At 45.0% G+C, this 15,294-nt stretch overlaps 1 protein-coding gene across 3 annotated transcripts in view; it reads left to right on the forward strand.

The window, feature by feature from the left end:
• IQSEC1 (IQ motif and Sec7 domain ArfGEF 1) overlaps nucleotides 1–15,294 on the forward strand; it is a 334,498-nt gene that overhangs the window by 259,951 nt on the left and 59,253 nt on the right. The window contains exon 1 of one of the 3 annotated variants that reach the window (XM_051793414.1): nucleotides 8,093–8,260. The exons of the other annotated variants lie outside the window; for them this stretch is intronic. Within the exon in view, the coding sequence (XP_051649374.1) occupies nucleotides 8,190–8,260 (71 nt within the window). The 5' untranslated portion in view covers nucleotides 8,093–8,189. Of the gene's footprint in view, nucleotides 1–8,092; nucleotides 8,261–15,294 lie in introns of those variants that run through there. 3 annotated transcript variants of the gene reach the window in all.

Genomic DNA, 15,294 nt, shown 5'->3' on the forward strand with positions numbered 1-15,294 from the left:
AACATATCAGCACATTAGTTTTCTGCATGGAAGAGTTTCAAAGAGGAGGTCTCCTGGCCTTTTTTCCCCTTGCCATCCCTGTGTAGGTGAGTGTTGTGAAGAAGGTGATGTGAAGATGTGCTGCCATCTGTACTCAACAACTCTGTCTTCTGTGCTGGCGCGCTCAACATTTGTGGCCACAAACCACAAATATTTCAATCTCCTTAGGCTTGAATTTATCACTCTGTAGTAATAAATAACCTGCCTCCAAATCCCAGATGCACTGCATGCAAAAGGCAGCACTGTCATTTAGATTTGGTGTTTTCTAATCACTTCATCCCTCTGGTTTAACAATGCCTAGAAAGGCAGTGTAGTGTTATCCTGCCGTTTTACACCTTGCCTGTTTCTTCAGGTTTAGAGAGACTTGTGCAGCAGCTGCATTTTCAGGTGTGTGATCTGGAACACAGTGGCACAGACTGGAGTGCCCTGTCTCAGCTCTGCCCTGCCCAGGCAGGATGGACACGTTTGCACTCAGAGGGCAGGCAGAGGTGTCCTGTCTCCCTGTGAAAACAGCCCGGGCAGCCCAGCCTTTCTTCTGGGAGTTCCTCACATTCCGTGGAGGGGTCACTGAGGGCTGTGCAGCCCTCCAGGCTCCAGGCACCAAACTGCAGAGCAAAACCACACCTTTTTTTCCCCCACTCTTCATTCTGTGTCGGTGTGGGGCATTTCTCTGAGGTGTGTTGGTATTGCTTCCTCTCCTGTTTTTGTTTACATCTGACTCAAAACACCATTATAAAGATCACCATGGAAAAAGTCAATATTTGTTGCGTAATTTTAGGAAGGATGGAGTTTTTATAGTTCCTGAGTCTGGTTCGTGGCCTTAAGTCAATTAGTGAGGCTCAGCCTTGGTTAGCACACAATGGCGTGTTGGTGCTGCAGCCAGAGTGTGCCCAGGTGGGCAAGAAAGCCAATGGCATCCTGGCCTGGATCAGGAACAGGGTGGCCAACAAGTCCAGGGCAGTGATTCTTCCCTTGTACTCAGAGCTGGTGAGGCCACCCCTCGAGTGCTGTGCCAGCTCTGGGCCCTCAGCTCAGGAAGGACATGGAGGGGCTGGAGCAGGTCCAGAGAAGAGCAACGAGGCTGGGGAAGGGACTGGAGCACAAGTGCTGTGAGGAGAGGCTGAGGGAGCTGGGGCTGTTCAGCCTGGAGAAGAGGAGGCTCAGGGGAGACCTCCTCACTCTGCAACTCCCTGACAGGAGGGGGGAGCCAGGGGGGGGTTGGTCTCTTTTCCCAGACAACCATCAGCAAGACAAGAGGGCTGGGTCTTCAGCTGTGCCAGGGGAGGTTTAGGTTGGATATTAGAAAGAATTTCTTTGCAGAGAGGGTGCTCAGCCCTTGGAATGGGCTGCCCAGGGAAGTGGGGGATTCTCCATCCCTGGAGGTGTTTAAGGACAGACTGGATGTGGCATCGGTGCCATGGGCTGGGAACCACGGTGGGGTTGGATCAAGGGTTGGACTTGATGATCTGGGAGGTCCCTTCCAACCCAGCTGATTCTGTGATTCTATGATTCTGTGATTCTATGAACTCCTTTTGCATCGTGATCACTGCTGGCAACGGGGGTTTGTTGGTTTGTTTTCCCTTGGTGATCACCTTTGCCCTCACGTCAAGCTGTGAGCAGAAGGCCTTCATGAATTGTGTGGAATGGGGCACTAGTGCTGGCACAGGATCAGCGTGAGGAGGTGCAGCTGCAAGTGTCACCTCTGTCAATGTTTCTGTGTTTGAATCAAGTCTTTTATCCAAATCACACCATGTGTCTCCGTGCCGGTGGATTTGACAAAAAGGGAATGGAAAAAAATACATTCCCATTGTATGGGAACGTAAAGAAATACTTTAATTCATAAATACTGAATTAAAAATTGTTGCATTGCACAGCCATGCACTAAGACAGAAACCATGAAAATATTTTCATTAAATGCCCTTAAGTCTAACTTTATTAGGTACATAATAAGACCTTCCTTACAACCTTGTTCTTACCCATGTGTTTAAATGTGCAGTTAGTGAAAAAGTGATTTCTTTACCTTAAAATTGGATTTTGGTCAATTTTTTAATTATTACTTATATATGGGAATTTCAGTGATGCTTGCCATTTTACTAACAGTTTAAACTTAGTGGTTGCTATCAAAATAAGCAACTGTAATGCAATCTGAGCTTCAAGTAGAAAAATTCCTGGGTTTCAAATGCTGCTTGCAGAAAGGCAAGTCATGGAAAATATGTACTTCTCCATGGCAGGCACTGCACATGTGATTTCTCAGTACAGGGCATTATACTGAGCCAGATGTCACAAGTGCTGGGGGGAAGGCAGTTCTGTGCAGAACAGAAAGTAGCAACGTTCTGATATTTACTTTAAGACTGACTAGTAGTTACTTTCACAAGCTTTCAGACACTATTTATGGGATTTGTAATTCTTTTCACACATTTCTCCAAAGAAACACAATTCTGTATTTTTCAGAATCAGAAAATATTACTAAAAAATGTTAAAACCAGTCATGTGCTTTTCTACTTGGCATTAGTGTGTGCACAAAACCCACTGTGCACACAGAAGATCAGACATCTTACTAAATATATGAATTGTGCAAACAGGGGAAAAAACCCCCAAAACATTAAATACCAAGTAAACATAACTGTGCTTTTCTTGGGGATCGAGAGCTTTGAGATGTTGATGACATGAAGCACAACTAAGCATTGTTAATCTCAGCTGCCATTAATCCCAAAGAAATGCTTTTTGCAGACAGCACACTATTACTGCCATGAAATGAAAGTAGGGAAAAAAGAGAAGGCTGTGGGGGACCTTCTGGTGTAGCATATTTTTAAGGGATGGTTTAGGTTTTGTTGGTTTACATGGGGTGTTGAAAAGCATTACATACTGTGTATTACCTCCCTGCACTACCTGTTGCATCTCTGTGTGTCTTCTGTTCAGCTTTGTCGAAAGATATTTTATTCAGTGACAACTGCTTTTTTGGTCTTTTATTATGACTAAGTAAGTCTGGAAGGGGGAGCTCATGATTTCAGCTTCCCCTCTGTGAGGTCTGCTGTTTTAGAGCACCAGGAGACGTTCCTTACATCCTCAGTTTCTCTGTCTTGACCCTCATGAGCTTGGTGCCCACCACCCTTTCTCAGCAGTGGCCCCAAATGCACAGCCAGAGAAGCCCTGGAACTCAGTGACTTGGGGCTGCAAATGCTTTAGGTGTGTCCTAAGCTGTGGGAACTCTGGATTCATCAGGGAAGGTGGCACTCCAAGTGAGAAAAATGAGGGAGCCAGGAGGGAATTTTGAAATGAAGGAGGACAGCAGGGAATTGAGAGTCAGGAATCCCACCTCTGGCCTCGTACATATTTCACTCTGAAGACACAAAAGACTTTTATATGTATAATGGCATCAGCAGAGCTGTAATTACAGTCACGTTGTATTTCTGGTCCAGAGTCCTGCCTTTATTGCCCTGAGAATGCAGATTAGAGATTTCCCTTTTCCTTTTCCTCTCAGTGGATCTGTGATTCCTGGTGAACAGAGTGGCCTTCTGGGCTTACAGATGAATTTCTTTCTGAGGGGCTCTCTGGCTTCTTGTCAGCCTCTGTACTGCCTCTGGGGGATTTCCAAGCATCCACTCTCCTTCTGTCCATGGATTTGTGAGAAGAAGGGGTTTTCTCTTGAAGCCCCACGGCTCAGTGCTGACTGACCTGGCTCGCGGCGTCTGCTCCTCAGGTATCGTTTCACTGCTGGGCTCCGGCAGGGCAACATCAGCAACTGCTGAAAGCCCCCTGCTAAATTCTCTTCAAAGGGAGGTTACATTTGCACGAAAAAAAAAATATTCCACGTGCCTGTGGATCTACCAAGAGAAATTTTAAATATCTTGATAGTATTATAATGAAATGTGGTTTTCTGGCAACTGATTAATTTTGTGGAAAAGCAAAACTGTGTCTCGCTGTGAGCTGCACTGTGGGGGGCAGAGGATGAACACATCAGCTCAGGAGCAGCGTGACCAGCATTTCTGAGCTCTCTGAGAGAGACACCTAAATCCTGTTCTACAAAGCTCTGCCTAATGTAACTTCTCCCAGTGCTGTTCCTGGGGATGTAAATGGCCAGGCAGCGTTACAGCACACCAGATACACTTTACAATAGCTCCTCACACACGGGAGCGTTTGTAGGATCAGCTACTGACCCTGAGGGACAAAACCAGGTCAGAGTAGTGACAGCAGGGAGTTTTGAGTCAGGAATCCTGGCTCTGGTCTAATGGTTTGACTGCAAGCTGAGCCTCTTTAGGAATTGTTTCTGTCGTTGCTGAGATTTTGTACATGTGCTTCACAACTTGCTGTAGTTTGCAGGGTTGCCTGGTTTGCATGCTCCCACCCTGGATAAATCAGTGTATCTTAGCATTTTGAAAACCTGGTATTATGTGGAATTTCCTTTTTTGTTCCAAAATCATTGCTCTTATCCAAATCTTGTAGCCAGGGATAGGGAGGGACTTCACTGCAGAGCAAAGCCTTTCACAGATGAGGTTTCTTTTGAGAGGCCAACAACAGACATGGATCTTTTCTCCCTCTCCAGAGCAAAGCATCTTGTTTTATGGGAGAGGATAAAGAAGCAGAACACGTAGAGAGATCTGTTCTATTTTTAGTTCTCCCACTGATCTGCAAGGTGACTGTGAGAAGTTATTCTGTTTTTCCTCTGCTCTGGTTTATGCTCTTTGTGCTTCACTATTCCCATCCTTCTCACAGCAGTAATGCTGGTTTATGTTTTGTAAGAGTGGGGGGCTTTGAGACAGACAGTTGCAAAGCACCACTTTGAGTCTCCAAACCATTGAAGTCAGTGAAGATTTCCTTTGCCTTAAATAGGCTTTGGGTCTGTTCTTAGGAGAGCAAAAAGACTACAAAGATTCATTGTTTTGCCTACTCCATAGCAACCAACAACATAAAGCCTTTTCCCAGATGTGTTTGTTTAAAGGCTTTATAAGTTGTTTAAAAGCCAAACTGAAGTTGGAGCTATTGTTTCAGGCTGATTTTTGTGTATTGGCATTTAAAAATTAAATGAACAAGTACACAGTCATAGGAAATGCAGAAATGTGTATGAGAGAAGATAAGAAATGCACTTTAGGGGGGACACAAAACTGGGATAAGTACAGCAGCGTGTCAGCTTTTGAAGAATTACCTGGCATATTTGAGAATTCCTATGTAATTCCAGGTCACATGGGAACATTATGATGTTTTATACAATCAGAGAATCAATTACTGTTCATTGATAAGTCTCATTGTGCACCAAAAGAGGATATGGTGAATGGGCATCGTGCTGTACATCCTTGAAACTGATACCTCCTGATCTTTTTTAAGGAACACTTGGTTTACATGAGGTGTACAGGTAAGCATGAGAAGCAGAGAATTCACCATGGGAGGGAGAAGGTGAAGGATCCATATGGGTTAGCATATTCTTTTCAGTGGATGAATTGGATTAATATCCCCCCAAGTCCTACTGTGAGAGGAATAACATGTATTTTGACCTGTGAATGCATTTTATTGTATAATGCTGCGTGGCTGTATTTATACTCTGCAGGAAGAAAACTACTCTCTGGTAGTTCCTTCTGTTTTTTTCTCTTTGTAACCCTTTGCTTTTACTCAAGCAAAATGCAAGATAAATGCCCATTTCAGCCTTTTAGATCTTGGAAATAATGGTGTATTAAATGTGATTAAGTTGGGAATTACCCTTTAAGCAGGGTCATAATTACTGTAGATTTAGATGGCATGTTGTACAAATTGCTGCATGCTCATAATTACAAATTGAGTTTGTTGCACTCTGGGGGTTTATAAACTTTGTTTTAGCCATTAACACATTAAATAGCAGTGATTTATGTAAATCACTGGATAAACCAAAATTTCAGTGTTGTGCTTAATCCAAGGTTTAATTATGTTTCTGTATTAGAAATAAAACAGGGTTAGCTTTAGCAAAGAAGGTTGAACAGCCTAAGCATATATTCACTGCTGAGACACTGTTAAACATGGTAACGAAGAATGATAACGAAGCTGGAGCAGCCTTTGTAAGTTTGGCAGTGCCATTTGCTGGGCACCTGACTGAAAACTACAGCGGCCCAAAGTGAATGAAGCAGCAACTACAGTCAGTGGGCACAACCAGCTCTTCCCAAGGTCAGCCAGAATAATTCCTTCAGAATTATTTCCTCAAACTTCTGGGTTGATCTGGTGAGCATAAGTTCATGGTTTGAAATCTGTGTTCACTTCCTCTTGCACAGAGATTTCCCAGTTCCTTCATTTTTGCTTAAGTCAAGTTTGTTGTGTTTTAATGGCTCAGAGATAACTTGGTGGTGGGCTGTTAGTTGTGCTCCAAGAAATTGCCCGGAATAAGGATACCAGGACATGGAAAATTAGTTTTCTACCTCCTTTCCCTGTGCTACATATTTCTACAATATCTTAGTGGCAACTTTATTGCTAGTTAGATGTCAGAATAGCAGTGGGAGGACAACAGAGTGTGTACTTCCTGTTGGTTCTGCCAAAGTTATCTACCCAAAGTGCAGATAAATAAAGTGGAATAGAAGCCCACGTTGGCTCAGTGTTGTTAGCAGAGCCTCTTCTGCTCTGTCTTATAGAACCTGAAACATCAGCTCTGTATGTTCAGCACAGATGTCGTCAGGGTGGCAGAGAAATGTATCCCTGTGCCACCAGAAAGTTGTCCTAAAAAGTCAAGGTCTATGATAAATAAGCACCTGAGAGAGGATGGATTATGCAGTATGGATTATGGTTATTGTTACCTGAGGAAAACTGGGTTATGCACTATGGATCATGGTTCAACGAAGATGGTTTTGGAATGTTGAAACTTAAACAAAAAGTCCCTCCAAAAGTAATTGCATCTGCCTCGACTCGGAAACCACAATGTTGTCTGCATAGTGCAGCAAGAATTTGCTTTTCTGTATTTAATTCCCCCCGTTGGAATACATGCAAGGTCTTAAATATGTAGATGATTTTGGCGCTTAACCTCTACTTTAAAGAGTTATTAAAGCAAGAAGTGATTGAACAGTTCTGTAGCAGAATGGCAAAACTAAATTGAGAATTCTGGATGCTTGACATTGATGGGGGGGAAAGCTGTATGTAACAATTATCCACTCGGTGTTTGGAATGGGATGTGTTAGCACTGCTTGGTTATTTGTGTTAGCATTGCTTGGTTATTTGCTGATCTAGCATGATCATATCTGTCGAAGGAAGACTGTGTTTGAAGTGGCTTCAGAAAAGCACATTCTTCAAAAAATTCTGTGACTGCTTTTGAGGTCAGAGCTCCTCAGCCGCCCTTTCCAGTATGTCTCCTCCTTCACAGCCCACGCTAAAACTGTCTGCACTTGGTTCCTAAATGGAAACTGGCTTCCAAAGGAGCAGTTGACTTTCGGGAACTGCTTGTGTCTGCTTTGGATTTGTCTCTGTTTACAAGTGGAGATGAAGCTTCATGCGGGAGTGCGTTGAGTCAGGACCAGAAAAATTGGGGTTGTTGTCAATCCCAGACCTTCTGAAGGGAAGAGACTGTCTGGATAACCACTAGATGTTGAAAGCAGGCATTGCAGTGTAAATAGTCTCTGGTTAGAGACTTGCAGTGACATTAAAAACAGTCTGTGTGGGTGTGTCCTTCCTTAACGTATTTGAGTTTCACTGAAAGGTAATTAAACCCGGGCTTATTGGAATCCATGCCTAACACCTCCTTAGGAAACTGTGCAAAACGCACGCTCGGGCCAGAAGTTTAACGGGGTTTAAGCAAAGTCGCTTAGATTCTTTTTATGATGGTATGTACTCTAAATAAGAGGTACGTTTTACACACACCACGAGGGCACAGCTGGGCCTTTCACTACGCTCGCTCTTGTACCGGATTTCAGCAACATCTTTAGTTTCTCACTAAACTTCGGAGCTCCCCCAAACTACAGAGATCAGCCAGCGCGGCTCTCTGGCGTTATCACAGGATATTATTCATACGGAGCCTGAGAGCGGGTGCTGCTGCTTGGTTGTGGGGCCCCCAGGCGCGGCTGCCCCGGGGGGAAGCCCTGGGAGCCGCGCTTTTCCCGGGAATCCCGCCCCCGACGCGTGCGCTGTCCCCGCCGTGCCCGGTGCGGGAGCGGGGCGGGGCGGGAGGGGCGGCGGTGCCGGGCCCGCTCTCCGGCATCGGACCGGCCATGTGGTGCCTGCACTGCAGCTCCGAGCGGACCCAGTCGCTGCTGGAGCTGGAGCTGGAGCTGGACAGCGGGTGAGCGCTGCCGGGCGGGGGGGCCCCGGCACACAAAGGGCTCCGCGCCGGCCGGGCGGGACGGGCTGAGGGGGCAGCGCCGAGGGCTGGCAGTGGGGGACCCACCTTGTCCCTGGGGGAACCCCTTTATCCCTGGGGAAACCCCTTTATCCCTGGGGTCACCCCCTCGTCCCTGGGGTCACCCCCTTGTCCCTGGGGTCACCCCTCGTCCCTGCGGTCACACCTGTGCCCTGGATCGGGCGGGGGTCGGGCGGCAGCGCCGTGTGGGTTCGTAGGGACGCGGGTTTTCAGTCGCGGTGGTTTATCCGCGGTGTCCGAGGCGGCCCCGCCGCTGCGGTGCCCGAGGGGTGTCCGGCAGAGCCGCGAGTCCGTCGGGAGCTGCCGGGGCAGGGCTGAGCCGAGCGGCGTGCGGGGCCCTCACGCACCGGGCTGCAAACACGGCGCTCGGGCGAGTTTGGGACAGGGCAGGGAATCACATGACTGGTGTCAACCTGGTGGGAATTGTGCTGCAGAGCTCGGGACAGGCTGTTCCCGCTGTCCGGGACAGCAGAGACCTGCCCTTGGCCTGCTCTCATGGGAGGGCGAGTTACGCTCAGCGGGACCGCCTGGGGAAACCATCATTTGCTACTCGTGCCCTCAGCCAGAAAAGAAAAGAAAACGTTCAATTCAAAGGCCTTTAAAGTACTGATACTTGAATAACTGACGCAAGAGAAACAGGCAGTGGGATTTGTCGTGTTAACACACACAGTCTCTGTTGTTATGATGTTGTTAACTACCAAAATAATGTGTGTCAAAAGTGCAGAAACACAGAACTGCTCCGTGAGCCGCCTGAAAACTCGATGCACAAACTAGTTTTTCTGGTGTGGTGCTGTGTGTGGATTTATGACAGACTAAAATAGTTATGCTGGCAAGTGCACTTGCAAAATAAATTTGTCTCCGATGCATGGTGAAAGTTTATCCCACCGAATAATTCAGTGAAATACTGAGCTGTTTGACTCTTAAAGGAATATTCAACTTGAAACTAAAGATAGAAAACATCTTAAATTGGGTGTGGGCATGTGTGGAGAAACATAAAAGGAGGAAGTGACTGGATTCAGTGTAACTACATATGAATGCAGCAGTTTCTTTCCTAGAGAAGAAAGGAAAAACGTTTTTTGATAAAGAAAAGGGTTTCATAGTACAGTTTAGTCACACATTTAATGATCCCTTAGCCCATTTTTACCCTTAAGGAAAAGATTAGTGCAGGTTTCCTGTGTGGAGTTGGCAGTGTTTGCATAAGTGATGTTACCTTTGCATGGCTTGCTACAAAACATAATTCATAACTGTTACTGTAGTGACAGATTTGCCTGTTACACTGTTATGTTCTGCTATTCATCATTGTTTCAGACTTTTTTCCTCTATTCACACATTGCTGTGCACTTCCTTTCAGTTAAACTTGATTATTCTGCCTGATGTGCTAAAAGAGGAATTGCTGAGTACTTAGTTTGGATGTTGTATTTAACCATGTCTATTCTTGTGGCAGATACCCTTCATATAAACACAGAATTCATTACATCTATCTAGTGCTTTGGGAGAACTTCAGCTGTGCTGAGTAAAATGACCCATTTTCCCTTTTCCTTCTGGTTTTGTACCACATTTGCTTTTGTTGTGGTGTCCTGTTCTAGTTCCTTAAATTGCAGATATTGAGAGTAGTTTATGGGAGTCAGCTGTGGTTTTTTCTTTTGGTTAAAGAGAGGCTCAGTGTTGGGGTTTTATGTGTGAAGTCAGCCATCATCCAATTTTTTTCCTCTTTGTACTAATCTGAAATGATTCCTTATCATCAAATACCCTACCTGTAATACAAGATCTGGAGCTAAGCAGTGCCAATCATACTCAGTGTATGAACAGCATTCAGTTATTTCTTTGCCCCTTAGGAAGACTGGGGCAGTTAATAAACAACTTGCAGTTCAGATTCATTGAATAATTGGCAACTTTCAGGTAAGAAAACCCAGGGATTCAGTTTGTCACTGGAAAGGGCAAATGCCAAGTTGAACAGTAACTCTGATTTGTTGTTCCTGTTACAGACTTGTATTGGAAGGTTGCTGATCCTTGCAGGGCAAGCAGACCTTCTCTGCTGGAGAAGGTGTCTTCACCAGCAGTTCTCAGGGTGGTCCTCTGGAGAACTGGGAAGTGATATCCTAGGATAGACAGCCTTGTGGCCTTCCATGGTTTTTTTCTCGCCCTGTGACCACTTCATGTTTGCAAAATGAAAATTCTTTCAAGAGAATCATGTTTCTATTTGTATGGATATAGACAGTATTCCTCCAAGTGTTGGGTCTCCATGAAAATGCTCTGCCAGCACTTGGAGGCTGGGATTGTTTCGTGCCCATGAGGGTCTTGAGAGTAGGTGCAAGGACTTCAGGTGGAACAACTGCTGTGGAACAACAGTTCATCTTTATGCTGATCATGTTTTCTGTGAAGTATAAAGATGGCAATTGGAGGATCAGACTCTCTGAAGAGGAAGGTCTCCTAATGGTGTAGCTGATGAGAGCACTTAGGTGATTACTGGAGTGATGCCTCAGACTGTACTTGCCCTGAACACCGATAAGGCTCAGCTGTGAGTTATAAAAACTGGCCTGAAAGCAGTCACTGCTCTGGTGGTGATGCAGGGTGTCACCCTGTTACCTGTGGGTGTTTAACAGCTCCCATGGCTCAGTTGTGTTTCTTGGTGTTTAACACCACTGACACTCAGATTTCAAGGGTCTCTAGCAGAACATTGGGAAACAAGAGTGAGGTATTGCTTTCCAAGTGTTCTTTTCCCTACTGTGTGATATTCCAATTGAAATTCAAGACAGTGCATTGCCTTAACTTTGTAGGCTCAGCTGTGTGACTCTCAGTGGGTAAAATGGGGGTTAGCCTGCTGTCAGGGCATTCTGGAAATATTAATGCCATAAAGATGGCTCGGAAATTATCCACTAGGCCTTCACAGAATTTCAGCATCCCAACTGATGCCCCCTCTTGGTTGTAAATCCATGAGGCTCCCAGTTTCTCTGTGATTCTGACAGGTGCAAAGGAGGGTTCAAGGGACTGTATTTTTGAATATTGTATTTTTAAAAAAAAAAATAAAAAAATAGACCAAAGTCTGAGGAGAAGAAACCCCACTGTGTTCCTTTGAGCAGTATGAGACATGGATGTAGACTAGCTGGGTGGTTGTACCTTTTCAGTGCAGGGATTTGCACGGATAATTCATAAAGGACTTCCAGGATGCAATTTTTTTGCCCTTTCAGCATTTCCTTCATTCTTTCTCTGTCAGACCTGATGGTAATTTTATCATTAATTTCAGAGCCAGGCATATTTTAATCACACCAGCTGTCAATCAATTATTTCTTTGTATGTTTATTTAATAACAGAACTGCAGGAGACCTCAGAAACTGTAATCAAGATGGAGCCCTGATTGCTCTGTTTGTGACATTAAATATATGAGGATGTGCCCTTAACTCAGGCATTGCCTGATCCACAGAGCAGCTGGAATTACGAAGAGCTGGATCATGAGTTAGGGGAGAAAGTGTATTGGTGCACTTTTTGTTAACCATGATTTGTTTCGGTGTCATTTGTGCTTAAACAGAGTATGAACCAAAGTCATATTCCTAGTTTGCTGCTTTATTTCTGTTGCCTTGGAGGACTGTGTAGTTACAAGAGCAGGATCAGGCTCTGTGTTTGGAAGTTCACTTTTAGCATCCTGTATATTGTAATTTTATGTCAAAAATTATGTAAATATAGATTTTGCTAAAGTCATGCATTTTTGTTATGCAAAAACAGTTACTGATCATGGGCTTTTTTAGCAAGACTTATTAATCAAAAATATTTTACTTACACATTCCTCCTTGTGTCCTTCAGGAATCCATTTGAATTTTATTTAGAGGAGGGACAATTCTACTTAGGGTACAGACAGAGATGGCAACTTACTGCACTGCTGTGATTCCACTCCAGGTTTCCAGAGAAGAACAGATGCTGCTTTAATCCACTGTAGCACAAAGCCCTAGTATTACATTAAAGGGGACTGCAAATTTAGCTAAATAAATCCTTTTGCTTCCTTACAATAGAAAAAAGACCAGAATCATTTTCATGAAATTATTGCAGAGATGTCTTTAATAAAAATAAAGGAAAAAAACCAAGCTTTGGTATGATAAAAAAAAAAAAATCAAACCCTTTTGTCTCTGTGAGAGAAGCAGAAAATTAGAATGATGGCTTTGATAGCCTTTAATACAGGAAATTGATGTATTATATCTGACAATCAGATTCTTTCAGTAGTTCAGTGTCATCCAAGTTAAACTTGTGCTTAGAAACAAAGGACCCAATTCCCCATTGCCTTATGCTGTGCAAGCACAAACAAAATGCAGCAGTTATGATTTAGCTTTTTTTTTACATTGGTGGCTACAGTACAGGGCAGGGCAATGGAAAAAGAATCCCAAGCTTGTTTTGAGGGGTACTTGCATTGTTAAGTCGCCCCTAAAATTCGTCACATTAACAAGGATGGACGTGTCCTGAGTTTAAATGTTTTGGTAAGAATAGAGAGAAAGAAAACTGACTTCCTTCTGTTTGTTGATCCATACATGATCTTTGCAGCCATCTTTACACAGGGTAAAGAAAACAAGGATGCAAACCTGGTGGATCTTCTGTTGCAGGGCACATTTACAGCCAGTCCTGACTCTGCACTGCAGGAGAGTTCTGTCTTTAATTTAATGTTCACTCTCCACCTTTAAGGCAGAATGGACCAATCTCAGTCTCAGATCCCACGGAGGGTGAGATCCAGCAGGGGCTGTGGGCACTGGAGCTCAGCCAGCTGTACCCTGCGCTGGATTTCACTTGGGCTCAGTGTTGGAGAGGAGCTACAGCTGTGATGAGTCCAGGGGAGATCCTTTCAGTTCTCGTGGCTCAGGTTGGGATAGGCCACGGCAGCGCTTCGCAGAACTCCAGGGGGAAATCTGTGGGAAGGAATGGATGATTTAGTTGGAAATCCTCCTGCCTTTAAAGATAATACCAAAGCCAGGGTTTCCCTCATTGCCTGGGGGGTTGTGCTGAGGAAGTCATCCTTCAAATGACAGGGACAGCAGTGTTCCCAATCCAGCTGCAGTTCCTTGGGCTCTGTCGGTTCTTAGGCCTCTATAAAACCCTGACTTTCTGATTGTGCTGCAACCTGATAATAGTTTTTCTCTCAATCACTCTGCATTCTCAATAGGGAATAAAAATGATCTTTATTTTTATTTCTTACTTGATTCTGCATTATTGTAATATGCTGTGGAACAGCTGTGGGATTTCCATTCTAGAGGTGTCTGGGGTGATGCTTGTGCTTCAAAGTTAACATTTCACAGGGTGTTGAATGTTAGATAATATTATCAGCTGCTCTTAGGTTCTTGAAAGAGAGACAGTTCATTATTTTTGTTTAGATATTCTTTTCATTTTACTCTGTGAATCTTGTTTAGAAAATACCAGTGGTGTGGAGCATTTAGTAGAAACTGGTTTCAAGAAGGGGCTGATTTTAATGCTTCTAGATTTGGAAGAATGATCCTTTCCAGCTAATGGTTTCCTATTAATACCAGTCATTAATGCCTTGTGAATTGGGAGAGAACAGAGGATTACCTGGACTTCATGGAAATTGTCTCAAATGGTGACATGTGGCAAACTTGGATTCCCCTTTTGTTACTAAAATATGATTAAGATGGTTTTGATTAGGTTAACCCAGAAGAAAAGTATTTCAGGTTTTCCTAGCACAGTGTAGCATATTGCACAAGAGTATTTCTGACTGTCTTTGGTTGAGACTTTCAAAATCTGGCTTTACCCTGTATTTCACTTTCAGTTCACAAAATGGTGAGCCTTGTTTTTGGGAACTGCACTTCTACTCTTGTCCTAAAAAACCATTTTCCACTGCAGAAAGATCTGTGAACTATGTCTTGGTAAAGAGCCCATAAATACTAAGGATTATCTGAGTTCTGTATTTTAGACCTCCTGTTCTTTTGTGGTTACTGAGCCTCCTGTGCAGCCCCAGCTAAGACAAGCTGCACCAGCAGGAACCAGTGCAGAGTGTCCCTGGTTCTGGGGCAGGGATAGAGTGTCCCTGGTTCTGGGGCAGGGATGGAGTGTCCCTGGTTCTGGGGCAGGGATGGAGTGTCCCTGGTGCTGGGGCAGGGATGGAGTGTCCCTGGTGCTGGGGCAGGGCTGCAGTGTCCCTGCTTTTGGGGCAGGGCTGCAGTGTCCCTGGTGCTGGGATGCAGAGTGTCCCTGGTTCTGGGGCAGGGCTGCAGTGTCCCTGGTGCTGGGGCAGGGATGGAGTGTCCCTGGTTCTGGGGCAGGGATGGAGTGTCCCTGGTGCTGGGGCAGGGCTGCAGTGTCCCTGGTGCTGGGATGCAGAGTGTCCCTGGTGCTGGGGCAGGGATGGAGTGTCCCTGGTGCTGGGGCAGGGCTGCAGTGTCCCTGGTGCTGGGGCAGGGATGGAGTGTCCCTGGTTCTGGGGCAGGGATGGAGTGTCCCTGGTGCTGGGGCAGGGCTGCAGTGTCCCTGGTGCTGGGATGCAGAGTGTCCCTGGTGCTGGGGCAGGGATACAGGGCCATGCTGGGCAGTGTGTGCTGCATCCAAGGGGAGCTCTCCAAGCTCCAGCACAGCCCAGCAACTGCTCTCCTTCCCTGTGTGTGCACTAAAACATTGCCAAGACAGGTGTTGCTACCTGTGTTACTCTTTTATTGTCATCAGTGAAGTGAGTCAGACATCCTACTTAAAGCCTACACTTAATTCCTCTCTAGCAGAGAAAGAACTGTAAAATACATGGACTCAGCATAATGGAGAGGAAATGTAAAAGGAAGGAAGTTTGTGAATGAGAAAAAGCATCTGTCAGCTCTTTAGTTGATTTAGAGGTTATAAGCAATCTTTTGAGGTCTCATTTCTGCAAGAGTGAAGATTTCCGTGTAGTAATACACAGAATATCTTTCTGTGACTGCAAATATCTTCTGTATTTGAGCACATTGCCTTGAATCTCACAACATCTACAACATTGTCTTCTC

Source organism: Manacus candei, unplaced genomic scaffold (genome assembly GCF_025592945.1).
Source record: "Manacus candei isolate 608988 ecotype Guabito, Panama unplaced genomic scaffold, ASM2559294v1 h1tg000036l, whole genome shotgun sequence".
In the NCBI taxonomy this organism is placed as follows: Eukaryota; Metazoa; Chordata; class Aves; order Passeriformes; family Pipridae; genus Manacus; species Manacus candei.